This window comes from Garra rufa, chromosome 12 (assembly GCF_049309525.1).
Source record: "Garra rufa chromosome 12, GarRuf1.0, whole genome shotgun sequence".
Classification (NCBI taxonomy): domain Eukaryota; kingdom Metazoa; phylum Chordata; class Actinopteri; order Cypriniformes; family Cyprinidae; genus Garra; species Garra rufa.
In genome coordinates this window covers 6,167,532-6,195,404 of record NC_133372.1, presented here as the reverse complement: position 1 = coordinate 6,195,404, position 27,873 = coordinate 6,167,532, and the positions used below count along the sequence as shown (strand labels likewise).

The 27,873-nt window shown below is 38.6% G+C and overlaps 1 protein-coding gene across 1 annotated transcript in view; it reads left to right on the top strand.

The window, feature by feature from the left end:
* The window catches only part of LOC141346841 (neurobeachin-like protein 1), a 96,986-nt gene that overhangs the window by 48,902 nt on the left and 20,211 nt on the right, over nucleotides 1-27,873 (top strand). Inside the window, exons 16-41 of the mRNA XM_073851802.1 lie at nucleotides 134-708; nucleotides 1,874-2,006; nucleotides 2,733-2,852; nucleotides 2,934-3,320; nucleotides 4,638-4,727; nucleotides 4,862-5,036; nucleotides 6,216-6,349; nucleotides 6,435-6,594; nucleotides 7,578-7,680; nucleotides 7,797-7,953; nucleotides 9,269-9,427; nucleotides 10,892-11,051; nucleotides 11,304-11,392; nucleotides 12,635-13,189; nucleotides 14,513-14,688; nucleotides 14,860-15,148; nucleotides 16,627-16,938; nucleotides 17,114-17,263; nucleotides 17,846-18,003; nucleotides 24,230-24,354; nucleotides 24,448-24,571; nucleotides 26,212-26,360; nucleotides 26,452-26,585; nucleotides 26,678-26,779; nucleotides 26,872-26,967; nucleotides 27,081-27,205. Coding sequence (XP_073707903.1) covers nucleotides 134-708; nucleotides 1,874-2,006; nucleotides 2,733-2,852; nucleotides 2,934-3,320; nucleotides 4,638-4,727; nucleotides 4,862-5,036; nucleotides 6,216-6,349; nucleotides 6,435-6,594; nucleotides 7,578-7,680; nucleotides 7,797-7,953; nucleotides 9,269-9,427; nucleotides 10,892-11,051; nucleotides 11,304-11,392; nucleotides 12,635-13,189; nucleotides 14,513-14,688; nucleotides 14,860-15,148; nucleotides 16,627-16,938; nucleotides 17,114-17,263; nucleotides 17,846-18,003; nucleotides 24,230-24,354; nucleotides 24,448-24,571; nucleotides 26,212-26,360; nucleotides 26,452-26,585; nucleotides 26,678-26,779; nucleotides 26,872-26,967; nucleotides 27,081-27,205 — 4,937 coding nt within the window. The remainder of the gene's footprint in view (nucleotides 1-133; nucleotides 709-1,873; nucleotides 2,007-2,732; nucleotides 2,853-2,933; nucleotides 3,321-4,637; nucleotides 4,728-4,861; nucleotides 5,037-6,215; nucleotides 6,350-6,434; nucleotides 6,595-7,577; nucleotides 7,681-7,796; nucleotides 7,954-9,268; nucleotides 9,428-10,891; nucleotides 11,052-11,303; nucleotides 11,393-12,634; nucleotides 13,190-14,512; nucleotides 14,689-14,859; nucleotides 15,149-16,626; nucleotides 16,939-17,113; nucleotides 17,264-17,845; nucleotides 18,004-24,229; nucleotides 24,355-24,447; nucleotides 24,572-26,211; nucleotides 26,361-26,451; nucleotides 26,586-26,677; nucleotides 26,780-26,871; nucleotides 26,968-27,080; nucleotides 27,206-27,873) is intronic.

Sequence of the window (27,873 nt, the reverse complement as noted above, 5' to 3'; positions counted from 1 at the left end):
AATCGACATTGTGTTTGTGCAGCGTTTTTTAAAACTGGTGAGAACTAACTAGTGCTGAAACGGGGTTAAATGCTCAGTACATTTGAAGCATAGCCGTCTCACTTTCTCTCTTTTCATCGCTGTATTCCTGCAGGCTGTTGAGGGTGAACATTCATCTGTGGGTCTCCTGGGCATCAGTAATGTGGACCCACTCCTGCTCCTGATCCAGTGGCTTCCAGAGCTGGACTCTGCCGAGCTGCAGATCTTCACTGCCGACTGGCTCCGGCGCATCTGCGGTCTGAACCGGCGGACGCGAGCCACCTGCGTCAACTCTTCCATGACGGTCAGCGTGCTGTCGGCTCTGGAGAGACACGACCGGCTCCACCGGGCCTGTGCTGAGAGTCTGGTGGGCCTGTTGGGATCATTAGGCAGTCAGTCGCTGAGTTCCTCTGAGCTCCAGCTTTTGCTGAGACTCCTGCGTCAGGACGAGCCGGGCCGCGCTCACCCGTATGTGGGACCCGTGCTGCGGGCACTCCTGGGGATGGTGCGCAAACAGGGTCTGGAGAGCGCCATGCAGTACTTCGATCTGTCACCGCCCATGGCTGGCATCGCAGTGCCAACTATCCTTCGTTGGCCAGGCTCCGCCTTCAGCTTCTTTGCTTGGCTGTCATTGGACCAAGATCAGCTAGGCCCGCCCAGTAAAGGAGAGAAGAGGAAACAGCTGTATAGGTGAGAATGGAAATAAGAGATTAGTCAGTTTTTCAGCTTTTTTTTAAAAAAAATTATAATTTACTGTTGCAAAGTTTGGGTTCAGGAAGATTTTTTTTGATGTTCTTAGAATAAGTCTCCATATGCTCACCAAAGGCTGCATTTATTTAATAAAAAATGCAGTAAAAACAGTAAAATTGTGAAATATTATTACAATTTAAAATAATGGTTTTCTATTTGAAAATATTTTAAAATGTAATTTATTTCTGTGATGCAAAGCTGAATTTTCACCATCATTACTCCAGTCTTCGGTGTCACATGATCCTTCAGAAATCATTCTAATATGCTGAGCTGCTGCTTGAGAATTATTTTTTGTGGAACTATTACTATTTTTGTGGAACTCTTAATGCATTTTTTTATTGTTTATTTAATAGAAAGTTCAAACTAAATTGTGAAACATTGAAAATGCATTTACTGCAATTTTTGATCAATTTAATGCATCCTTGCTGAATATAACTATAATCTGTCTAACCTCAAACTATTGAATAGTAGTGGTTTTACACCAAGAAATGTGTTTGTATTTTTTAAATAATAATAATTAATATTAAGTACAAATTCTATAGTTAATGCAAATATTTAGTAAAAAATTAATATTTTGTATTATATTAAACAATAACTATAACACACTGTTAAAAAAAGGAGGTGAGTATTTAAAACCACAAGTTCCTGTGTCTTTTGTGCACTATTTTTTATTTATTTGTCTGTTTGTGTATTGTCAGTGATTTTTTTTAGCTTCTTGATGTTATTTTTTTTTATGCTTTTAGTTAGTTATGTTGGGAATCAGTTTATAATTTGGTGTCTCCAGTGTTTGTGACCAAAACCTATTCAGAAAACTTTGACCTGCCCATGTTTTGCTTAAGTGTTTTTTCTTGAATTGCTAACACGACCAACAAAGTATTGATAGTTGTGTGAATATTGAGTTTTTGGTTGATTGTAATCCATTACATACTTTGCTGAGTTCTTGTCATATTTATTACCATTTACTAAACTATACAGAATAAACTGTGACAATGTAAGAAATGTTGAAGGTGTCTGAATAAATTTTAGTTAGACTGTAATTTATTTTTACTATGATAGCCATGAAGACTGATTTATAGAAACTTCTACTTTGTGTGTTTTTGTCTAGTTTTTTCACCCCGGGCGGCACCGGGTTCGAGGCCTTTATTAGCTCGGCCGGAGTGCTTGTGGTAGCAGTCTGCACTAAGAAAGAATACGTCACCGTCATGCTGCCTGACTACTGCTTCTGTGATTCGCTCTGGGTGAGTCCAATGACCAAAGAAGTGTTTGTACTTGTAATTGTAATTATAAAACATGGATGAATTGTGACCCTGGAGCACAAAACCAGGCCAAGAAGGACGTTTTTGCTGTTTTGCCGACTGGATACGGCAAGAGTTTAATCTATCAGTTAGCTCCGCTCCGTGTATTGTTGTGATTGGTCGTGGCGTTATCCAATTGCGTGCAGTGAGAGTTTCAAATGCATGCTTGGTGCCGCTCCTCGAATTAGGCCCTTTTCATTGCTCGATGCCAGACCCTTAATCTTAATAGATTAGGGTCTGGATTTTTTCCAGGCTACAAAACCAGTCATAAGGGTCATTTTTTTAAATGTGAGATTTATACAACATCTGAAAGCTTTTCATCGATGCATGTTTTTTTAGGATAGGAAAATATTTGGCTGAGATTTGAAAATCTGGAATCTGAGGGTGGAAAAAAAATCTAAATACTGAGAAAATTGCCTGTAAAGTTGTTCAAATGAAGTTCTTAGCAATGCATATTACTAATTAAAAATTAAGTTTTGGTATATTTAAGGTAGGAAATTTACAAAATATCGTCATGGAACATAAACTTTACTTAATATTGATCGATAATCGATCATTTTTTCCCTTACAATGTATTTTAGGCTTTTGTTACAAACACACCTGTGCTACATAAGACTGCTTTTGTGGTCCAGTGTCACAATTAATGTGTGGTTTGTATTTGACCTTCAGCACAGTATTGGTGTCGTTCATGTGCCGGGGAAGAGGCCATTTGGCCAGAGTCTGGTCTACATCTTTGTGGATGGACAGCAGAAACTCTCAGCACCTTTGAAATACCCAACCATGACTGAGGTGAGAGACTGAAAACCCACCTAAAAACCTCCCTGTGTAATTTCGGTCAAGTCTTTTATTGTTTGTATTTCTCTCTCTCAGGCCTTTACTTCATGCTGCATCGGTTCAGCGGGTCACCGCACCACGACGCCTCCTCCCTCTCAGATCCCAGATCCTCCATTTTCTGGAGGCAATCCCTCCGGCCGCTCGTCATTTGGCGCTATCCTCCCGGGTTGGGGCGGCCTGTTAGGGACCAAACCCGAGTCAGTCACCAAACTGATTTCCGCCGGGACTCAGGACAGCGAGTGGGGCAGTCCCACCTCTCTGCAAGGGCAGCTGGGAAGTGTCATGGTCTTCCACGAGCCCCTCCAAACCAGTCACTTCAAAGCCCTCTGTAGCGCAGGACCAAACTGTATTTCTCCCTTTAAAAGTCAAGAGGCTGAACTCGGAGACCTGGCGCCCAAACTTCTGCTACACTATTCTCCAAAGGTGAGGTGTTTATATAGGTCAATGCCTACTAGAACTGAGCTTTATAGAAATGATACACATTAATAATATACTGTACAGTTGAAGTCAAAAGTTTACATACACCTTGCGGAATCTGCAAAATGTTAATTATTTTAGCAAATAAGAGGGATCATACAAAATGTGTGTTATTTTTTTATTTAGTACTGACCTGAATAAGATATTTCACATAAAAGATGTTTACATATAGTCCACAAAATTTACAAAAATTACCCTGTTCAAAAGTTTACTTGCACTTGATTCTTTATCATTTTTTTTATTTGGTGATAGTTGTTCATGAGTCCCTGGTTTGTCCTGAACAGTTAAACTGCCCGCTGTTTTTCAGAAAAATCTTCAGGTCCCACAAATTCTTTGGTTTTTCAGCATTTTTTGCCTTTTTGAACCCTTTCCAACAAGACTGTATGTTTTTGAAATCCATCTTTTTACACTGAGGACAACTGAGGTTCAAAGGTTCAAACACTCACTGATGCTTCAGAAGGAAACATGATGCATTAAGAGCCGGGAGTTAAAAACTTTTGAACAGAAGATGTGTACATTTCTTATGTTCTTACTTTGCCTAAATATCATTTTTTATTTTTTATTTAGTATTGCCCTTCAGAAGCTGCAGAAGATACTTTCATGTTTCCCAGAATACAAAATAAGTTCAATTTACTCTGATCTTCAAATTCTAAAAGTTTTAACCCACGACTCTTAATGCATCGTGTTTCCTTCTAGAGCATCAGTGAGCATTTGAATCTTCTGTAGTAGTTGACTATAAGTCCCTCAGTTGTCCTCAGTGTGAAAAGATGCATTTCAAAATCACAGTCATTGTTGGAATGGGTTCAAATACACTAAAATGCTGAGAAACCACAGAATTTGTGGGACCTGAAGGATGTTTCTGAAGAACAGCAGGCAGTTTAACTGTTCAGGACAAACAAGGGAGTCATGAACAACTATCACTAAACAAAAACAAAAAATAAAAAATAGCTGAGGATCATTCAGGTAACAGTAACACGGTAACACAGTATTGAGAATCAACTTTTGAATAGGGTCATTTTAATAAATTCAACTATTATTTTTTCTTGAGGACTATATGTCAATGTTGTCAGGTGAAACATCTTATTCAGGTCAGTACTAAAAAAATAACAATTTTGTATGATCCCTCTTATTTTGGTGAAAATTGACATTTTTCAGATTCTGCAAGGTGTACGTAAAAGGTTGACCTCAACTGTATGTATTTGCTCTAAAACATCATAAATGTTAATTACTCATTAATCAGTAATCCTCTTTTTGCATATACAGGCATGTAGGAACCCAATTTGTCTGGATTTGTCCCCAAATCTGCTGCATGGTCGTCTGACAGGCAATAAAGTGGTCAACTGGGATATCAAAGTATGTATGCTGTTTCCCTTCCTTTGGTTTTTCTGTTTTTCATCTTTGATACATTTGATACATCTGTCAAAATGCGTTTTCTGTAATTCTCCTTCTCCTAAACACCTGCTGACATACTCTCTCATCTTTTGTAGGACATGATCAACTGTGTTGGAGGGCTTCCTGTGTTGCTCCCAGTTTTGGAACAGTTGACGTTGTTAACCCCTGATTTACAACACGTTGACCCCTCTGGGTCAGAGTTCATCACCCCTGACTCAGCCACGCCCGCTGATGGAGACTGGGTCATTCTGCCCTCAAACAGAGCGTCAGGTGAGCACACACTCTTTATTAGCCAGTGTTTTATCTAAGACTATTAAAAACCATCGTTAGAAATATAACTGAAATAAAATGGAAATATTAGATTAAAAACGTTAACTTAAATAGAAATGAGAGGATCAGAATTGGAAACATGATGTACATTTAATTACTTAGGTTACTAAAACGGACTAAAATTAAAGTGATATGGAAATATATGCATCTCAAGCATTTCACTGCTTGCTCCTTTTCTGTATTTATGATTGAATTTATCACTAAAACTCTTAAAAATGGTTAAGTAAGACTATTAAATAGAGTCATTGTTCGAAATCAAACATTTATAAATATACATTTAATTACTTGAAGTTTTAGGTTACTAAAAAAATATATAAAATGGAAAAAATATTTAAAATGACAAAAGCACATAACAAAATCATTAAAATTAAAATAAGTCAAAATATAAAACAATTTTGCATCTCAAGGATCTCATTGCTTGCTCCTTTTCTGTATTCTGTATTTATGATTACATTTATGACTAAAACTGTTAAAAATTGTTTTCATTAATAGAAATAAAGCTAAAATGTAAATATTAAATAAACTAAAATAAAATATCTAACTATATAAAGTACTAACATTAGTAGAACTGAGATAAATATAAAGTAAAGTAGAAATATAGCAAATATGTTAACAAAAGCGCACAAAATTACAAAAATTTAGACTAAAATTAATATTATCAATCAAAATGTAAAATGAATAGCTAATTTAAAATGTGAATAAGTAATATGTGACCCTGGACTACAAAACTAGTCTTAAGTAGCACGGGTATATTTGTAGCAATAGCCAAAAATACATGGTATAGGTAAATATATCAAAACTTGATTTTTGATTAGTAATATGCATTGCTAAGAACTTCATTTGGACAGATTTAAAAGTGATTTTCACAACATTTAGGTTTTTTTGCACCCTCAGGTTCCAGATTTTAAAATAGTAAAATATTGTCCAATCATAACAAACCATACATCAATGGAAGGCTTATTTACTCAGCTTTTGGATGTACAAATCTCAGTTTCAAAAAATTGACCCTTATAACTGGTTTTGTGGTCCAGGGTCACACCGCCTGCCTCTTTTCTGTATTTATGATTATTATGCCTTGATAATGTTGTGGAATGATGTTTGTGATCATTTATGATTCAGAGGCAAGACTGGAGAAGAATCTAGTTGCGACATTTTTGCTGGTGATCAAGCATTTCCTACAGAGGCATCCCATCAACCAGGAAACTCTTCTGCACTCTCACGCTGTGGCCACATTAGGAGCTCTGCTGCAGAAGGTACCCATAATTCTCTTTCCTTTGGTTTCTCCATCTTTTTCTCTGTATGTCTTCATTTGCTGTCAATTTCTGCGTCTGTGTGCAGCTGCCGGCGTTTCTGGTGGACGTGAGCGTGCTGGTGGCGGCTCAGCTGTTGATTGAGCAGATGACATATGAGAAGAACTCGCAGCTCCTGCAGCAGCTTCACACACACCTGCTCTTCAACTTCAGCATCTGGAACCAAGGAGATTTCCCACTGCGCATCGGTTAGTCTGTGCACGCGTTTTTATTTGTGTGTTTAAACAAGCAAACTGTTTTGTTCATGCATGCTTTTGTAATAAACAGATTTAAACCATTTAATTTAATTTGCAATTGGTGATTGTCTTCAGAAACATTTTTTGTTATGCTGGTTGATAGTCTTTTCACATCCCGATAGCAAGATCTCCTATTGCACCTTTAATTTAATTTTTAATTTAATTTTTAATTTAATTTAATTTAATTTAATTTAATTTAATTTAATTTAATTTAATTTAATTTAATTTTTAACAAATGGATTAAAAAAGCACATTTTTAAATGGAGTTCAAAATTTGCTTAGTAACATATTTATAAATTTAATTTACTTTTAAGCTATGATTTAAAGCAGTGTAAAGTTTTACACAGTGTTTCTATGTACACTACTAATCAAAAGTTTTTGAATAGTAAGATTTTCAGTGTTTTTTAAAGAAGTGTCTTCTGCTCACCAAGCCTGCATTTATTTGATCCAAGGTAAAGCAAAAACAGCAAAATTATGAAATATTTTTTACTATTTGAAATAACTATTTTCTACTTGAATATATTTTAAATTGTAATTTATTCCTGTGATTTTTGAAGCTGAATTTTTAATTTTAAATGTTTAAATTCTGAATTTTAAATTTTAAATTTTTAAATTCTTTGTAGTGTACCTATGTTTTTTTTTATTTTTAAAATGTATTTTTTAAATATTTCTTTAATGTATAGTTTAATAATTGTATTTAACTGCATTTTAAAACATGAATTAAGTAAAAATTATGTCTTTTTAATTGAATTATTTTATTGATTACTCAAATAAATTATAATTGATAACTTAAATAAATTATTTTATTTAAAAGTGTCACTTCTAGTCCTCCAAAACCATGATTATATTATATATTCTAGTTTAAAATCATTAATTCCCATTAAAAACTGAACTACCCATAATCTGATGATCTTAATGTGTTTGTGATGTTGAAGGTCACATCCAGTACATGTCCACCGTCATCAAAGACAGCAGGAAGCAGTTCAGGAAGAAATATGGAGTGCAGTTCCTGTTGGACACAATTCGCCTTTACTATGGGTAAGACTACATCTCCCACAATCCTTCACTCCTCTGTGGTACCACTCTCTGTTATTCTATCACCTCAGGGCTCTTTCTCTCTCCATCAAGTCATCCGTTCTCTCTTTCCTTTCTAGTTCTGGAACTAAAGATGCAGATCTGAGTGAGGATGACATTAAGACAATCAGAGCTTCTCTCTGTGGCCTTCTGAAGTATTACATCAGCAAAGGAACCACCCACGAGGAGATCCAGAGCATTCTGGGATACATCGCTGCCATTGGAGATGAGGAACAGGTGAGAAGAGGATGTCGGTAGATTCAGTTTCCTATATAGGATTCCTATAGGATTAGTGTGTCACAAATCATACAGTTTGGGGTTGGTAAAAAAAATTTTGTTTAAAAAAAAAAAAAAAAAGGCCTCTTCTGCTTACCAAGGCTGCATATTTTGATTAAAAAATACAGTTAAAGCAGTAATATTGTGAAATATTATTGCAGTTTTAAATTACAGCTTTCTGTTTGAATATATTTTAAAATGGAATTAATTCCTGTGACACAAAGCTGAATTTTCAGCATCATTACTCCTGTCTTCAGTGTCACATGATACTTCACAAATCATTCTAATATGCTGTTTTGCTGCTCAAGAAACATTATTATCAAAGTGTGCATTAAATTAAGTTACAAGACTAAATTTTAAAACAATTCTAAATTGTTTTTCAGTATTTTGATTAGTTGGTTTATCGATTTTTGTATTTCTTGAGCATTTGATTTAGCTTTAATATTTAATAAAATAAAAATATTGTTAAAACAATTATTAAGATTAACTTTTAGTTATTTTATTTAGGGCTGTCAAATGATTAATCACGATTAATCACATCCGAAATAAAAGTTTAGGTTTACACACTAAATGTGTGTTTACTGTGTATATTTAATATGTGAATATATAAATGCACACACATACATGTATAGAATTTAAAAAAAATATTTATATGAATGAACAGTTATACTTCTTTTTAATTTAGACTATATATAGAATTATAAATATTTTCTATATAAATCTAAAAAAAATTCTTGAATATACATGTATGTGGGTGTATTTATAAATACATAATAAATAAACACAGAAAACACACATTTAGTATGTAAACATGAACTTTTATTTTGGATGTGATTAATCATTTGACAGCCCTAATTTTATTATAATATAACAAATTACAACTATCATTTTATAATTATAATTCTGCATTTAAATCACATTTCAAAATGTTTAAAAAAGCTTTTAAAAAGTTTTTTCTGAACATATAAATTTGCACATTCCTGATGGTGATAAGGTAATGTCTAACTCTTTGTCTGAGTGTGTGTGTGTGTGTCCAGGAAAGAAGCACTCTCCTTTATTGTTATTGATTTGCCCTTTCTAATCAGTAGAGCAAGCATCCTCTGTCTTTCCCCATTTTAATTATTCCTAAACCTCAATGTGCTTAACCGCAAACTGGATTTACTGCCCTGCCAATTCATTTAATCACTGTCTCTTCCGATTTCTCCTGCTCTTATCACTTATAAGCAATAAACATTAACTAAACATGAAATTGAAATCGGTGACTGTGCTGTTGTAGCTGTGCGGGATCTTGGAGCTGTTGCTGACTCTACTGCAGACCAGCGCGGCGCGGGACCAGCTCTTCCTGCTGCTGTTTGAACCGGGAGCGGCCGACTCCTGCTACGCCTTGCTGCTCAACAACAAACACTCAGACCGTCTCCGAGAGCTCGTCTTCAAGGTGCTCTTCATACTCATTTTGGACGTAGCTTCTCTAAAGCATCTTTCATCAGTTAGAGATTTGAAAATGCTAAAACTAACTTAAAGAATTAGTTTAGACTAAAGAAATGTAGCATTTCATCACTTGTTCACTAATGGAGCCTCTGCAGTCAATGGGTGCCATCATAATGAGAGTCCAAACAGCTGATAAAAACATCACAATAAACCACAAGTAATCCACACCACTCTAGTCCGTCAATTAACATCTTGCGAAGGGAAAACTTTTTAACTTCAAACCCGTTAAACTCTGTGTCCTCTATTCAGAAAATTGCTTTCTTCAGTGATAAAGTAATCTTGTCAGAATCAGGAGAGAAATATGCATAGATCAAGCACTGTTTACAAGCCAAAACAGTTCAAAACAAGTATTGTAATGTTGTTATCAGCTGTTTGGACACCTTAGCAACTGCATTGCAGTAAATGTAAAATTGTAGCTGCATAATAAGCTTAACAGATCATGCATCAATAATTATGTATTATTCATTCTAATAGTTTAAAAAAGTCAAAACTAGTGATCGGCCGATATTGATTTTTTTTTTTTAACCGATACCGATTATTAGCATGTTTATGTGCTCGATAACCGATATGCAGAACCGATATTTATTTGTTAAGTCCATACTTCACTTAGATTTTTCCTCCTTCCAGTCATCTTAAAAAGTGTTAAAAATTAGTCTTTCATGTTAAATTTAATCTTCATTTTACAACAATAAAATTTTTTTTATAAAAAGCATCAGCTGCAACATTAGCAAGCAAAATAAATGTAGAATGTCTAATGTTTTCAAATGGAGAAAATAAATAAAGAACAGGAGTCATATCAACTTTATATCAGCTACAGTTAGTAGGTTTATAAGCCTTTTAATATAATGAGTGAAGAATAATTCACTGAATAATATATTGGAATATAATCAAACAAAACATTGTATTTTATTGCATTTCACAACTGGTATGTTATATTAAAATTACTAATGTTTTTGTTCTAGATTCTGACAAAGCGCTGTTTATCTATGCATTTACACAGAACTATACTCAAACTGCGATCGCTCACGGAGATAATAAATAATTAATTTCCATAGAGTCGTATTTATTTAGATGTGTATTAGCGAAATAATGGCTATATAGTAAATGTTAATATAATTTAGGATGTTTTAAACAAGTGAATCTTGTTAAAAATCACTTGGGGTTTTATCCGATATTGAATATAGGTGAATCCGATATTACAAAACCGATAACCGATTATGGTAAAATGCTTAACTATATATAATACATTAATACATCATACATTAGTCACTAATATTTTAATATATATTCTTATTTAAAAACTCATCAACTATAAGTTTGCTTTATGTAATGCATTATAACATTTTTGCTATTTGATTGTGATGTCAAATGCATGTGTTATTAATATATATGTTGTTGTGTGTATCTGCAGATGTTTGAGCGGATGCTGAAGTGCGATCGTGTGTATGAGAAGAGCAAACAGAGGTTACGCTTGAGAGATGTGGGATACTCTGGCCTCAGTCTGCTGTTCTCGGATCTGCATCTCACTTCAACCCTCATCAAGTGCCTCCTTCACCAAGTGCTGTCTACTGGTCAGTCTGATGAAAAATGATGAAAACCATATGAGTTTGTTTGTGTAATAAAAAATAAAATAAAATAAATAAATAAATATATGTTTGTTTTTTTTTTTTCAAGTAACAAAAATTGTTTTTTGGTTTAAGCTTTAGTTATAGTTTTGCATACACCTTTGCATAACCCACTATTCATTAATAAAGGCCACACTGAATTTATGATGTGAAGTATTTTTCCATAAACTCTCCTTTTTGACCCTCTTTGTCCTCTAGATACTGTGGTAAACTATAAAGATCTGATGGCTGTGGTTCTGCTGACCCATAAAGCTGGACCCAGCGTTCGCCTGACTGTATGCAAGAGGGTGAGAGCATTTACAACTTTAATACACCACAGTTTTAAGTGTTAACAAAAGCACAACACTTGCTAAAACATTTTTTTAAGAAATAGCTTGGAAAGAAACTAATGTCACTTTAAAACTGTTTCTTTTTTCAAAATAACTGCTTTTCCATATAAAAGGATAAAACACAAAATCCAAATATGATGCACTAGCTACAGTATATATTATCAGACTTCTAAAGCCAAATTATTGCTTTGTGTAAAGACATTACAAAAAATGTATTTAATTTTCCTTTCCCTAAAATAAAATAGCATTTGCAAAAGCCTAACTTTACACCAAATTAAATAAAGTAACAGAGAAATACTTGTAATGATGTCTTGTAATATTTTCAACGTATATGTGACCCTGGACCACAAAACCAGTCATAAGGGTCAATTTCTTGAAATTAAATTGAAATTGGACAATATTTGGCTGAGATACAACTATTTGAAAATCTACAATCTGAGGGTGCAAAAAAATCGAAATATTGATAAAATCGCCTTTAAAGTCGCCAAAAGAAGTTCTCAGCCATGCATATTACTAATCAAAAATTAAGTTTTAATATATTTACAGTAGGAAACTTACAAAATATCTTTATGGAACGTGATCTCTACAGTATATTATCAGAGTTCTAAAGCCAAATGATTGCTTTGTGTAAAGTTAGTACCCAAATGTTGTATAATTACCTACATCCATGGGATATAATTTCAAATTTTAGATGAACTTCCCTTTCCCTAAAATAAAGTAACATTTGCAAAAACCTCACTTTGCACTAAATGAAATAAAGTGACAGAGAAATACTTGTAATGATGTCTTGTAATGTTTTCAACGAACTGTATGTGTGACCCTGGACCACAAAACCAGTCATAAGGGTCAATTTCTTGAAATTAAACTGAAATGGGACAATATTTGGCTGAGATACAACTATTTGAAAATCTGAGGGTGCAAAAAAAAATCTAAATATTGAGAAAATCGCCTTTAAAGTTGTCCAAATGAAGTTCTTAGCCATGCATATTACTAATCAAAAATTAACTTTTAATATATTTACGGTAGGAAATTTACAAAATATCTTCATGGAACATGATCGTTACATAATGTCCTGTTTATTTTTGGCATAAAAGAAAAATCAATAATTTTAACACATGTAATGCATTGTTGGCTTTTTTTTTTTTTGCTTATTGGTTTTGTGGTCCAGGGTCACATATATCTTTCTCTTATTTCCTGCAGCTGTATGTGCTGTTGCAGTCTCAGCAGGATGCAGCGCTGCAGATCTCCAAGCAGTTGTGTTGGCAGGGCACTCTAATGAGTTTGTTTGTCCGGAGCCCCGGGAGCGACGGAGGTTCCGGTTCGGGCCGTGGTGACGCAGCCAGCCTTGGGAGTTTCGAGCTGAGCCGCAGCAGTGGAGGAAACCGCCTGGAGCCTCCTCTGGAGCGCAGAGCTCTTGGAGACAGTGTGGGGAGGCTGAACGAAGAGCGAGACAGTGCCTCAGACAGCAGGTCCATAGACAGCCTGGACAACGGAGAGCTGATGTCTCTCTCCGAAACACCAGGGGACGTGCCGACACCCAAAGCGTGGGGCGGAAAAGCAGGGGTCTTGAGTTTGGACCTGTCCCAGCTGCATCTGTTTGATCACGGGGACAGCGGCAGTCAGACTCCGGGCAGCATGCCAAGCACACCGTCTCCTCTGGAGAATGCAAAGCCCTTCCCTGGAGCTTCCTCTTTAAATGATGACAGCTTCCTGTTTAGTGACAATGTGTCCCTGGGAGAGTCTTTTAACAGTGAGGTGAGACTAGAGATCAGCTGTGTGCTTCAGTGGAATAGGCAGTGACATGTATCACTTCATTTTTCAACAAGTACCTGATAGTATGTACTATAATGAAGGTGTTGAAGGCATAGTTCACCCAAAAATGAAAATTCTGCCATTAATTCCTCACCCTTATGTTGTACTAAACCTGTAAGACCTTCATTCATCTTCAGAACACGAAGATATATTTGATTAAATCTGAGATCTTTCTGACCCTGCATAGACAGCAACACAACGATTATGCTGTGGTACTCTTGTAAATGTCCGTCAAAGACTGACACGGAATGAATAAAGTTTTTTTTTTTTTTTTTTTTTTTATAAAAAAAGTATTGTGGCTGTGTAAAATTAAGGTTGAACCACTAATGTCACATGGACTATTTTAATGATGTCCTTACTACTTTTCTGGGCCTTGAACGAAGTAGGTGCATTGCTGTTTATGTAGGGTCAGAAAGTATTTCATGAAAAATATTTGTTCTGAAGATAAACAAAAGTCAAATGGGTTACAACATGAGGGTAATTAATGAAAGAATTTTCATTTTTGGATGAACTATCCCTTTAAGTGACTATAAAGTATAATTTATAATTAGCTAAAATATATTTTATATTTAAAATATAAATATTTAAAGCATAAATATATAAATATATTTTATATAAATATAAAAAGCTTTGTAATATAAAAGCTGGTAAAATCACAGCTTTTGTTGTAAAAAAAAAATAAATGCACAGCTTATTCTTTTAGCACATTATAATTACATTGCTGTTCAAAATTATTATATATTTTTTTTTTTTCTTTATTATTATTATTATTTATTTATTTTTTTTAATTCAGAGAGTATGCAATAAATCGCTCAAAAGTGACATTAAAGACATATAAAATGTTACAAAAAAATTCTTTTTCAAATTTTGAATTTCCAAATACTACTTTTCCAAAAAAAAAAAATATATATTAAGCAGCACAACTGCTTTCAATACTGATAATTTCTCAGTGTTGCTGATTTACTGTATTTTTGATCTAATAAATGCAGCCTTGATGAGCATATGAGACTTATTTTAAAAAACATTAAAAGTCTTTCCAACCCAGACTGTTGAAAACTAGTGTATAGCATTGAATATAATTGTGGAGAAGTAGGTGTTGAAAGCCTTTATTTCCTTTTAGACTAATAATAATAATAACTTTTATTAAACTTCTGATTAAATGAGGAAAAAATATAGTTTCCACAGAAATACCTTCATTATCCAGACCCAATGCAGTCAGTCTTATTGAAGTGACTTATTGATTTGAGACTCTGTCTTGCCGCACAGCGTACAGAGGAGGAGTTGGCGCGTCTGCTGCTGGAGATAGTGTTGTGTGTCATGTGGAGAGGGGTGGAGGGGTCAGATGACACCGCCTGGCTGGAGAGAGGTCAGGTGTTCTCCGCCCTCACCAAACTGGGCACTGCCAATGAGCTGCTGCTGCCTGTCGACCACATCAAACTCAGGTCAGACTGCTTTGGAACTGCAGCTGAATGCTAGTGATGCACTGAAATTAATTTTACATACTCAAAATGCAGCATTGTAATGGTTAAATATTTTGCTTGCTGAAATTTGAGGCCTCAGAGTTGATCTGAACGGCTAGTTGTTTATGCATTTGCTTATCTCTTTCTCCACAGTCTGATGGAGAGGATGTTGGAATTGGCTGTAACGGACAACCGAGAAGCGACGACCACCACGCTGCCGCAGCACACGGAGAACGCGGTGCGTCTTTTGCACATAGTGCAGGACTTCCTGCAGGCTGAGGGGTTGGTGAATCCTTCTCTATGGACTGAGAAGGTTTTGGAGGAGACGGTGACTCTGATGGACGGGCTGATGGTGTGGTACGCCTCTGGGACACAATGGCTTCAGTTGTCTCAGGTGGGGCTACGGCTGCTGCTCGGGTTCATGGCACAGGAGGACCCACAGGTGAGAGGTCATAAGGTTGTATTAGGGGTGCATTGATATACAGAACCATTTGGGGCCAGTGACGGTAAAATAGTTTGATGTTACAAATGTTTTCTCTTTCAAATGAACTTTCTATTCATCAAAGAATCTTAAAAAAATCGGTCTCAACAAAGATAGCAGCACAACTGTTTTCAACATTGATTATAATAGACTGGAGTAATGATGCTGAAAATGTAGCTTTGCATCACAGAAATAAATTACATTTTAAAGTATATTGAAAAAGAAAATTTTTATTTTAAGTTAAAAATCTCAAACCCCTAAACTTGCACTCATAAAAGCAATGTAAAAACGTAAAAACCGGCATTGTCAAGTAGGCTAAATGCAGGGTGTGATTTGTGAAAAAACCAAAGGGAGCGGGGGTGCTTTTTAAAATTTTTTTTTTTTCTCTCTCCATAGGCAGAAGTTGACCAAACTGTTAGTGTAATCTGTTAACAACACGCATTATATACCAGTCTTTTTAGGCAAGAACCAATTAAATGTTTTTAATACGACGAAAGCTGTATTACGTGATGACAATTTAATAAAAACATAGTAAGTTAGGCCTATGAAAAGTAATGATTTAATTTCAAACAACAAATACATTTTATAGGGAAGGTGAGCACAAACCACTGCGTCGCAAAAAGATTCACTGTTTCGAAGTGCTCCAATCGGATCGCGAATCATTCGATTCAGAACGTTCAACTTCAAAGCGCGTATGGCGAATCATTTGAGTCAGATGACTTTAAAGCACATATCGCGAATAATTTGATTTAGCTCGGGACGTAGGAGCGGTTTTGCGGGACGTTATCCCCAACGTGGATAAAAATAATTCATCAGAAGCAGAACAACAGACAGTTTTTAAAGAGATTCTCTGTTTCTGACACAAGTGAATAAAAGAATCTTTTCAGAAGACAAGATCATCGTGATTAGCAGTTCTGTCATAAGCGACAAGAGCGATTCAAATAATAGGATGCAAACGCGCTGATAAGGTCAGGGCAGTGTGATGGCCAGCTTGTTCCTAGACATGGTTCTAATAACTTTTATCTGAGAAAACATTACTGCTTCATTTCGGAAGATTAATTTTCCCCTTCTTTATTCTTCATAACCCGAGAATGTGGCGACACATACCTGCGTTGCAGGCGCCTAAACGGTGCAGTAAAGTACAGTTTAAAAGGTTGTGCATTTGGCTGTACAAATACGCTGAGCTGCTTTAGGCAGCGCACCAGAAGCACTTCAGTAGATTAAAATGTCAAAATGTGCAGTTCTGGCGAGTTACCCCATAAATGTAGTCATAAATGAGTTATAAAGTCATAAAATGACCGTAAAGAGTTTTGAGAAAATCGCATATGTGTCAAATCCACGTCATGTGCATGAGGCTTCAAAGAGGCCGCACTGCTTTGAAGTGAAACCTGCTGTAAAGCAAAGAAACTGAGTTGTTGTGTTGTTTCTCATTCTGGCAGGTGTGTGCCATGGCTACGGCCAAGCTGAATGGCATCTTGCAAACAAAGACTGTGGACTCTCAGGACGAGGCCTGCTATCTTCTGGGCCGCGTGGAGGGAATCCTCAGGCGCTCTGTGAGCGAGGAGCGGACAGAGGAGACCTACTCGTTTTTAGTGCCTCTCCTCCGTACCCTCCTGTCCAAAGTCCACAAACTCTTATACATGGAGCTGCACCTCCCTTCCCTCCCCGACACCAACGGAAGTCCGTCTTTCTTTGAGGACTTTCAGCTGTACTGCAGCTCCCCGGAGTGGAGGGTCTATTTGGATAAATATGTAAGACTTGTATTAATACACTAAATGGGGATAGTTGTCATTTTAAGCTGGATCTGTTTCAGCTTTTCTATTACTGATATGTTTATCTATTTCTACATAAAGCATTTGGTTGGTTTCTTCTCTTCATTGCACCCTTTAGATTATAAATCTGAATTTTGTGTATCTGTTTTTTCAGATCATCCCCTACATGAAGCAATATGAGATTGAGACGTTCAGTCAGGGTCATGAGAACATGGCTCTATACTGGAAGGACTGTTATGAGGCGTTCATGCTCACTCTGCACCGCAGGGACCGAGAGAGAGGAGAGAGCAAGATACGCTTTCAGGTATAAAAACATCTACACACACATACCTTATTGTTCAAAAGTTTGGGCTCAGTAAGATGTTTTTTGAAAGAAAATTAATACTTTCCTTCAACAAGGATGCATTCAATGGATCAAAAGTGACAGTAGAGACATTTATAATGTTACAAACGAATTGGGTTCTTTTGAAGTTTCTTTTAAAGAATCCTGAAAAAAGTGTCACATTTTACACACAAATATGACGCAGCACAACTATTTTCAACATTGATAATAAATATTTCTTGAGTGCAAATTAGCATATTAAAATGATTTCTGAAGGATCATGTGACACTGAAGACTGGAGAAATGATGCTGAAAATTCAGCTTTGCATCATAGAAATAAATTACATTTTAAAATATATTCACATAGAAAACAGGTATTTGAAATTGTAATAATATTTCACAATATTATGTTTTTTTACTGCATTTTTATCAAATAAATGCAGCCTTTGTGAGCACAGAAGACTTTAAAAACATTAAATTGTTTAAAAAACTTTTGAACAGCAGTGTAGAATTTCCCTTCAAATGTAATGCAGAATTTACAAACATTTTCATTTCCTTTTTAAGGAGCATTTTGTGGAACCGTTCAGCCGTCGAGGACGTCAGGAGAACCTGAGGTACAACAGCATGCTGAAACAAATCCACACGCAGAACAGCGCTATCCTCAGGCAGTGGAGGGCGGCGCGCAGAGGACTCTTCTGTGAAAGAGGTCCCTGGGTGGAAAAGTGAGTGTTGTTTCTGTGTGTAAATGTCACTGACAGCAGGAATGGATACTGTTAGTACAGATGGAGGTGTTCATAGAGAAGTTCACTTCCGGAGCAAAAATGTACAGATTTACTCACCCTCTTGTCATCCAAGATGTTCATGTCTTTCTTTCTTCAGTCGTAAAGAAATTGTTTTTTTGAGGAAAACATTTCAGGATTTTTCTCCATATAGTAGGCTTCTATGGTGCCCCCGATTTTAAACTTCCAAAATGTAGTTTAAATGCAGCTTCAAAGGGTTTAAATGATCCCAGCCAAGGATGAAGGGTCTTATCTAGTGAAACAATTGGTTATTTCTACAAAAAAAAAAAAAAATTACAATTTATATACGTTTTAACCTCAAATGCTTGTCTTATCTAGCTCTTACCTTATAGTTCAAACTCGCACCATAGAAGTGCACTATATGAAGAAAAATCAAAAAATCCTCAAAAAAACATCATTTCTTTATGACTGAAAGACATGAAAAAAAAGAAAGAAAGAAAGACATGAGCATCTTGGATGACAAGGGGGTGACTAAATTATCCGTCGATTTTTGTTCTGGAAGTAAACTTTAAGTTTAAAGGTTTTCTGACTTCTATAATAAAAGCATAGAGATGTATGCATTTATATGACTTTTTTTTATCTGTAAATCAGATATAATGAAACGCTAGTTACGTATGTAACTGTGGTTCTGTGAATTCCGGATGACCGCCAGAGGCGGTGCTTAGCACTAGTGGATAATCGCTGCGCCAGCTAGATAGGTCGAGAAGAAATACCAACAAAGTCATGTAATGACGTAGACCGAGATGCAAGGATATAAACCACCGCAGCTCGGCACCCAGCCTCGGAATGCTTTCTCGCGCATTCCGAATGACGAAAGACTCTGGCGGTCATCCGGAATTCACAGAACCACAGTTACATACGTAACTAGCGTTCTGTTTCATTCCTCCTGACCGCCAGAGGCGGTGCTTAGCACTAGTGGATGACACGTACCAACACAGTCATGAGGAATGCCACCCACCTGCATCAAAGATGCTCCAGAAGGACTGCAGAACTCACATCATGGGAAGCAGCCACGTTGACCTTGTAGAATCGTGCAAACGTACATGGAGAGGACCAGGTAGCAGCTGCACAGACCTCCGCCAAGGAAATTCCGCGTAAAGTGGCCCAAGATGAAGAGACAGCCCTAGTAGAGTGACAAGTAACACCCGCTGGTAAAGGTTGGTTAGAATGGCTATACGCTAACTTTATCACCTCGACAATCCAGCGTGCTAGCCTTTGCTTAGACAAAGGAGCGCCTTTGCGTACCTCACCATAACAGACAAATAACTGATCTGTTCGTCTGAAAGAAGCAGAAGACTTCACATAGGCCCTCAAAGCCCGTACAGGACACAGCAGATGAGACCTCCCACCACCTGCATCGGAGGGAGAATGAGCAGATTGAAATGCAGCCAGATGAATAGACTGGTTTACAAATTGAGGTGACAAGACCTTAGGAAGGAAGGCTGGATTAGGCCTAAGAATGACCCCAGAATCCTCTGGTAACCAGCGTAAGCATGACTGACTCACTGACAGGGCATGAAGCTCACCAACACGTTTAGCAGAAGCAATGGCTAACAGAAAAGACACTTTCAAGGACAGAAACTTAATATCCACAACCTCTAATGGTTCAAACTGTGGTGTACAAAGAAACTCTAGAACAAGCGGCAAGTCCCAAACAGGGAAGGGAGTAGAACGAACAGGCTTTAAACGCCTTGCTCCCTTCAGAAAACTACATACAAGGTTGTGAGACCCCAAGGATGCACCATCGACCGGGGTATGATAAGTAGAGATGGCAGCAACATAAACTTTTATGGTAGAAGCCGCCTTGTTGTCATCCAAGAGATGCTGTAAAAAACTCAATACTTTTGGCACAGAACAATGAACTGGGTCAAGTCCTTGATCCCCACACCAAGATGAAAAAATCCTCCAACGAGCCGCATAAAGCTGTCGTGTTGAAGGAGCCCTAGCGTTACCAATAGTGTTCAAAACTGCTGGCTCACAATCAGTTAAGTGAGAAGTGGACCCACTGGCCAAACCCAAAGCTGAAGACGAGCAGGATCTGGGTGCCAAACACGGCCGTTCAGCTGAGAAAGGAGGTCGTGTCTGATGGGAAGCTGCCACGGTTCGCCCTGTAGCAGACTCAGAAGAAGAGGAAACCACGGCCTTGCTGGCCAACGAGGTGCCACTAAAAGCACCCTGTGATTGGACAGGAGTACTCTGTGTAGGGTCTCCCATAAAAGTGGAAAAGGAGGGAATGCGTACAATAGGCAGTTCGGCCATTCGTGAGCCAACGCATCCTGTCCCAACGGGCTGGATGCCTCCGTCCTCGCAAACCACCAACGGCAATGCGTGGTTAGCTCCGAGGCAAACAGATCGACCTCTGCCTTGCCGAACCGTTGCCAAATCAGCTGCACCACATCCGGGTGAAGCCTCCATTCGCCCGGAAGTAGCAGATCCCTGGACAGAGCATCCGCCACTTGATTGTCCGAGCCTGGAAGATAAACCGCTTTTAATGAAGCCAGTCGGCCTTGAGACCATTTGAGAATCTTGCGAGTTAGTTGTAAGGACGCAAGAGACCGGGTGCCGCCCTGGTGATTCAAATGAAAGACTGTGGACGTGTTGTCGGACCGGACAAGTACATGGCGGCCTAACAGATTTGGCAAAAAGTGTTGTAGCGCTAGATACACTGCCTTCAGCTCCAGAACATTGATATGTTCGAAAGCCTCCTTTGTTGACCAGTGGCCACCGATCCCCCTCTGGTTCCATGTTGCCCCCCATCCTGTTAGTGAAGCATCGGTTGTGATCACTTCCCGACGAGAAGGTACCACTCCTAGTGACACTCCAGCCCTCAGAAATGTCACCCGTCTCCAGGGTTTCAGTGCTCTGACACAAGCGGAAGAAACAACAATCATGCGACGGCGATGCCTTGTTGAGTCTAGCCTCAAGCTGTTGCTCCACCTCTGAAGAGGCCTGAGGTGAAGTAACCCTAAGGGAATCACGGATGTGGCGGCCGCTAACATCCCCATCAGTTGTAAAAGAACCCCATAAGGTATCCTTGCCCTCAGACGGAAACGAGTCAACAACTGAAGAATACTGACGGTCCGAGCGTGAGACAGTGTGGCAGACATTGTGACAGAATTGAGTGTTATTCCTATAAAGGTTATGGTCTGCTCTGGGACCAAATGACTTTTTTTCTCGTTCACAGTAAGGCCTAGCTTCTGCATATGCTCCAGAACAATCCTGGTACCGCGTAGAGCATGCAATCTCGTTGGGGCGCAGAGTAGCCAATCGTCCAAGTAAGGCAGAATCCTCATGCCCTTGGACCAAAGAGGAGATAGAGCTGCACTCACACACCTCGTAAAAACACGAGGAGCAAGAGACAGACCGAATGGCAGGACTCGGAACTGATAGACTTGACCCAGAAAACTGAATCTTAGGAACTTCCTGTGGTGGGGAGCAATAGGAACATGGAAGTAAGCATCCCTCAAGTCCACACTTACAAACCAGTCTCCTTTCATCACAGACCGAAGAACGTCGACTGTGTGTAACATCCGAAAATGAAGACCCTTTAGGAACACATTGAGGCGTCGAAGATCCAGAATTGGTCGGAACCCGCCATCCTTTTTTGGAACAAGGAAGTACGTTGAGTAAAAACCGTCCCTCTGTCTGAGAGGGGGAACTTTCTCTATGGCTTCTTTCAACAACAGCGAACGAATTTCCATGGAAAGGGCCATTGAACTGGTTACATCTTTGACGACTGTCGGAAGAATTCCTGAAAACTTTGGAGGCCGGCGTCGGAACTGCAATGTGTATCCCCTGTTCAGAGTCGTCAGAACCCAGGGGTCGGATGTTGATGTTTCCCAGTAATGTAGATGTTGTGCAGTGAAACGACCGACTGCCAGCCCCGAAACTTCAGGGTTTCTGGTTTCTGCCCTTTGAACCTGTGGGGGGACGATGACGTGGCCCCCCTTGATTGTGACGGGGAAAAGGACGACGTGACTGAGCCTCTTCGGTCACTCTGTGTCGCTGTGACGTCTGAAGTTGAGGACCACCATGATGACGCATCCGCTGCTCTAAGTTTGAGTAGCGTGGGTGAGCTGGCATCAATGGCGTCCTAAAAGAAGGAGCCCGTGGGGCCTGGGTTAACTGACGGGTGGCCTCTGACAACTTCATTCTCTTTTCTAATAGTTCAGAAACATTGGAGCCAAAAAGATGTCCCGGCACAATTGGAAGTTCCCTCAGCGTCTTCTTACAATCTTCAGACAACCTTGCCTGAGCGAGCCATACCTGGCGTCGGGCCGTTAGAAGGGTTGCCGAAAGCGTCCCAAGTTCACGCGTCACATGACCTATAGTCAATAGGGCAGTCTGTAAGAACTGAGACACAGAGGGGTCAACATTCACTGACTCTAATGTGGTGTTACAGGCAAGCAGCAGCTGGCAAACAGTATTTTCTGCCCGAGTTATGTAAGCTACAGACTCGTATGCTCTTTTCAATAACGTGTCAGTACGATTACATTGGGCGCTTGGGCAGCGGACATTGCCTCGAAGCGCTTCATCTGGTGATACCACCAAAGCTGCCACCGGCTGTTCAATTTCAGGTGCCCGACCAACTCCAATAGAGTCAGCCTCAGCCATCGATGCAAGAGTGCGGGCTGTCTTTGACCTCCTCTTAGGCACATTGGAGCCTGTTAACGCATTGGAGAATTCAGTCACAAAGTCCTTGCATGGGGGCATAGCAAATGTATTATCAGCATTTTGCTTGAAGAACACATTAGTTTGAGCAGGCTGAACACAGTTATCAAGACCCAAACGAGCCACTGCCATCTGCAGAATCGAAAGAATGTCATCAGGAGAAGACTGGTCTGCACTAGATGAATGTACAGACCCACCGCTTGAACCACCAGCAGCAGAAAGGCCGGAAAGAACATCATGTGGGGGGGCAGACTGTATGGCAGGTTCCACCAATGCTTCATCAAGGAAATGTGAATTAGATGCGCTCATGGATAGAACGTCTAAATCGACAGTATCTGGTGGTTGGAAATCAAACTCGTTCATTGAAGCGTCCTCGATAGGCGCGGCTGACACCGGGGGTTGTAATGACTGAAGAAGACGTTTCAACTCTGTCATCTCTGAAGAGAGAGTAGCAACAGTCTTTGACAGCGAAGTTTCCGTCTGCGGTGAAGATTTCTTTTTAGTCGGCGGTGCACCAGCAGCCGCTGATGCGCGACGTTTTTGAGCACGCCGAGGCGCTGAATGCGACTGTGCAAGGCTAGCAGACGAGTTAGGATCTAGCTCTGCAAGACGAAGCTGTCTTTCTGATAGCGGCAGCATAGCACAATTCAAACACGGGTCAGTCAATGCTTCTTTCAGATGCTGAATCCCCAAGCACGATGCGCAACGATCGTGTCCGTCATCGGGAAGTAGTATGTTTGGGCACAGTTTGCAGCTCGGTGGAGAGCTGGCGATATGAGAGCTGTGAGCCATGACTTAGTCAAAAACAGGTCCTCGGTAGCACCGTAGGAACTCAAAACTGATCAAATACACGCACAGGAGATCAGGCCTTGATAATATCTTCGGATAGAACCGAAAGATTAAGTGAGAGGAATCAAACTTGAATATCAGAGCTGCCTTCGGATAGAACCGCGGGGCAAATGAAGCTTGTATGACGACAAATATGCGACAATTCAAATATATATAGGTCAGCGGGAAAACGCTAACTAAGTGCGGTCGAAACCAGCCACCGGATAGTACCGTGAAGCACAGGGTATCGCCGACACCACAATCAAATGTAAATGTATACTCACGTAAATGAAGAAAAAAGGATCCGTAATATCCGATGATAGTGCAGAACGCGCTGTCACAGCTAAGGAGGGCGAGTCCTCGCAACTCAGGTAAGCTGCACAGAACAGCGCTAATCAACAACCTATCATAAGCGAGAAAGCGAAAGAGGCTGGGTGCCGAGCTGCGGTGGTTTATATCCTTGCATCTCGGTCTACGTCATTACATGACTTTGTTGGTATTTCTTCTCGACCTATCTAGCTGGCGCAGCGATTATCCACTAGTGCTAAGCACCGCCTCTGGCGGTCAGGAGGAATGAAACAGAACTACATGTGTTTTTGCCAGGATGTAACATAAATTAAAATCTGTTGGTTATGTGTGTGTTTGCCAGGCAGCAGAAAGAAATACACTGGAAGCTCTCTAGCGCTGAAAACTACTCCCGTATGCGACTCAAACTGGTGCGGAATTACACCTTTGACCCCCATAGAGAAGCCAGTGCCTTGAGAGATAACCTGGGTAAGACATACACACATAAAACAGTCACCTGGAACCTTTATGAATCATGTGATGTGCATTTTAGGAAATAATTGGTTTTGTGTGTTACTTCAGGTGTGCAGCACCAGCAGGTAAACGCTGAGTCACTGTTGTTAGAGGCGGTGAAACAGGTGAAGGTCAGTGATCTGGAGGATGACATCCTGGAACTTCTGGAGGAGGACCCTGCATCAGCCAATCAGTGAGTTTTGGTTTAGAGGGACAGGAGCAGTAGCCAATCATTGGAGCTCAATACAAAAAACATCTTTACTCAATAACTGAATGTGTTATCTATTTGAAATACTTCGGATAAATGCTTTGGGTGTTCTTTTATCTGTTAAAGATTAGATTTTAGTTGAAGGATAAGTTCACATCCCGAACAAAAAATTACAGATAATTTACTCACCCCCCTGTCATTCAAGATCAGTCGTAAAGAAATTGTTTTATGAAGAAAATATTTGTGACCCTGGACCACAAAACCAGTCTTAAGTCGCTGGGGTATATTTGTAGCAATAGCCAAAAATACATGGTATGGGTCAAAATTATTGATTTTTCTTTTATGCCAAAAATCATTAGGAAATTAAGTAAAGATCATGTTCCATGAAGATTTTTTGTAAAATTCCTACTATAAATATATCAAAATGTAATTTTTGATTAGTAATATGCAATGTTAAGAACTTAATTTGGACAACTTTAAAGGTGATTTTCTCAGTATTTAGGTTTTTTTGCACCCCTCAGATTCCAGATTTTCAAAAAGCTGTATCTCAGCCAAATATTGTCCTATCCTAACAAACCATATACCAATAGAAAGCTTGTTTATTGAGCTTTCATGTGATGTATACATCTCAGTTTTGTAAAATTTAACCTTATGACTGGTTTTGTGGTCCAGGGTCACATTTCAGGGTGTCTCTCCCTATAGTGGACTTCTATGGTGCCCATGAGTTTGAACTTCCAAAATGCAGTTTAAATGCAGCTTCAAAGGGCTCTAAATGATCCTAGCCAAAGAAAAAGGGTCTTACGTAGCATAACCATTTGTTATTTTCTTAAATAAATTGATATTTCTACACTTTTCAACCACGAATGCTCATCTTGTCTATCTCCGCGATGTACATGCGTACTCTGTGCACTCTGGTTCAAGATAGTTAGGGTATGTCGAAAAACTCCCATCTCATTTTCACCTCCAACTTCAAAATCGTCCCACATCGCTGTTTTACCTTTTTTTGCAAAGGGCATTTGATCTTCTTTGCACGTTCATTTTGTAAACACTGGGCTGGTGTTTTTGCAGCGATGTTTGATGATTTTAAGTTGGAGAAGAAAATGACATGGGAGTTTTTCACCACACCCTAACTGTATTGAACCGGAATACAGAGCTAGATGAGCATTTGAGGTTAAAAAGTATATAAATTGTAATTAAAAAAAAAGAAATAACCCCTTGGCTAGGATCATTTAGAGCCCTTTGAAGCTGCATTTAAACTGCATTTTGGACGTTCAAACTCCATAGAAATCCACTATATGGAGAGAAATTCAGTTTAAAAAAAAAAAAAAAACTATTTCTTTACGACTGAAGAAAGAAAAACATGAACATGAATAACATCTTGTTATGGATGAAGACGGGGTGAGTAAATTATCTATACATTTTTGTTCTGGAAGTGAACAAATCCTTTGATAAAATGATTTACCCCTTTTTTCTTTGCATATAAAGGCCTTTATTGCTGTCAAACGGGTTAGTTTGTTTACATGTTACCTTGTTTTTTTTCATTATAATTTTCTATAAATGTTTTTGCTGCCACTTTTGATCAATTTAATTTCTTTAAAACATTATTGTGCATGTTGTTTTCTAAGGGCTGATTCTGAAGAGGCCGGTCAGAAGGAGAAATTGGTGATATCAGAGGACTGTGAGCTGGTCACGGTGGTTGACGTTTATCCAGGTCGTCTGGAGCTCACCACACAACACATCTACTTCTATGACAGTAGTGCAGAGAAAGAGGAAGGTGAGGAGAAACTGGTACAGTGAAATTTGAATGAATGAAATGAATACCATATATTGAGAATAGCAATAATACTGGTGGTGTTCATTTTCAGGTGTAGGTCAGGACTTTAAATGGCCTCTGTCTCAGATCAGAGAGATTCACTTGCGCAGGTACAACCTCCGCCGCTCGGCTCTAGAGATCTTTCTCATCGACCAGACCAACTACTTCCTAAACTTCAAGAAGGAGGTCAGGAATCTTCAGCATTTCTTATCTTCTTTCTCTCTTTCCTATGTGAATGTAATATCACATGCAAACTTGTTTGTGGGTTTGATTGACAGGTGCGTAATAAAGTGTACAGTCGGATGCTGCTGCTGCGTTCTCTGTCTATGCATGCCACTCACTCGCCGCAGGAGCTGCTCAAAGCCTCTGGACTCACACAGGTCACTGCACGCATGAAGCATCTCTGTTTAAGTGTTTCATATAGTACATCACTGAAGGTTTAGAGCTGATATTTCTTTCTCTCTGTCATCAGAAATGGGTGAACAGGGAGATCTCAAACTTTGACTACCTGATGCAGTTGAACACCATAGCAGGACGGACGTATAATGATCTGTCTCAGTATCCTGTGGTGAGTGACATTTACTCTGCCACTTTGGATTCTGTTTGAACTGCAGCATGGCCACACATCAGTGCTCATTCGCTTCCTGAATGATCTTATGTGAATTTCTCTGGTGTTTTTAGTTCCCGTGGATCCTGTCGGATTATACGTCAGAGGAGCTGGATCTGTCCGATCCGCGGGTGTTCAGAGATCTCTCCAAACCTGTGGCCGTGCTGAACGAGAGGAACGCCAAAGCCGTCAGAGAGAAGTGTGTTTCTGCCTCTGTCTTGTTCTCTCAGTCCTAACAGATCGTAAATGTGACCCTGGACCACAAAACCAGTATTAAGTTGCACAGGTGTATTTGTAGCAATAGCTAACAATACATTGTATGGGTCTAAATTATCAAAAAAAAAAATTTTTTTGGATACAAATCTTTAGGATATTAAGTAAACATCATGTTTCATGAAAATATTTTGTAATTTTTCTACTGTACATATATGAAAACTTCATTTTTGATTAGTAATATGCATTGCTAAGAACTTAATTTGCACAACTTAATAGGTGATAGGTGAGGGTTTTTGCACCCTCAGATTCTAGATTTTCAAAAAGTTGTATCTAGGCCAAATATTGTCCTATCCTAACAAACCATACTTGGAAACAATGGAAAGCGTATTAATTCAGATGATGTATAAATCTCAATTTCAAAAAAATGACCCTTGTTACTTTTGTGGTCCAGGATTATATGTACTAAAGCCTCAGTATTCACTACAAGCTGCCCGGTTTGACAAATAAAACAAAAGTGTTTTTTTTTAGTATTAGTTATAAACTATTATAGTATTAATTCATATTTTGAACTTGAACTGTTAATTTACTGTAAGTCTTATTATTATTATTTTTTTTGATCAGTTAGTTTAGTTAACAGTAACAACACTTTTT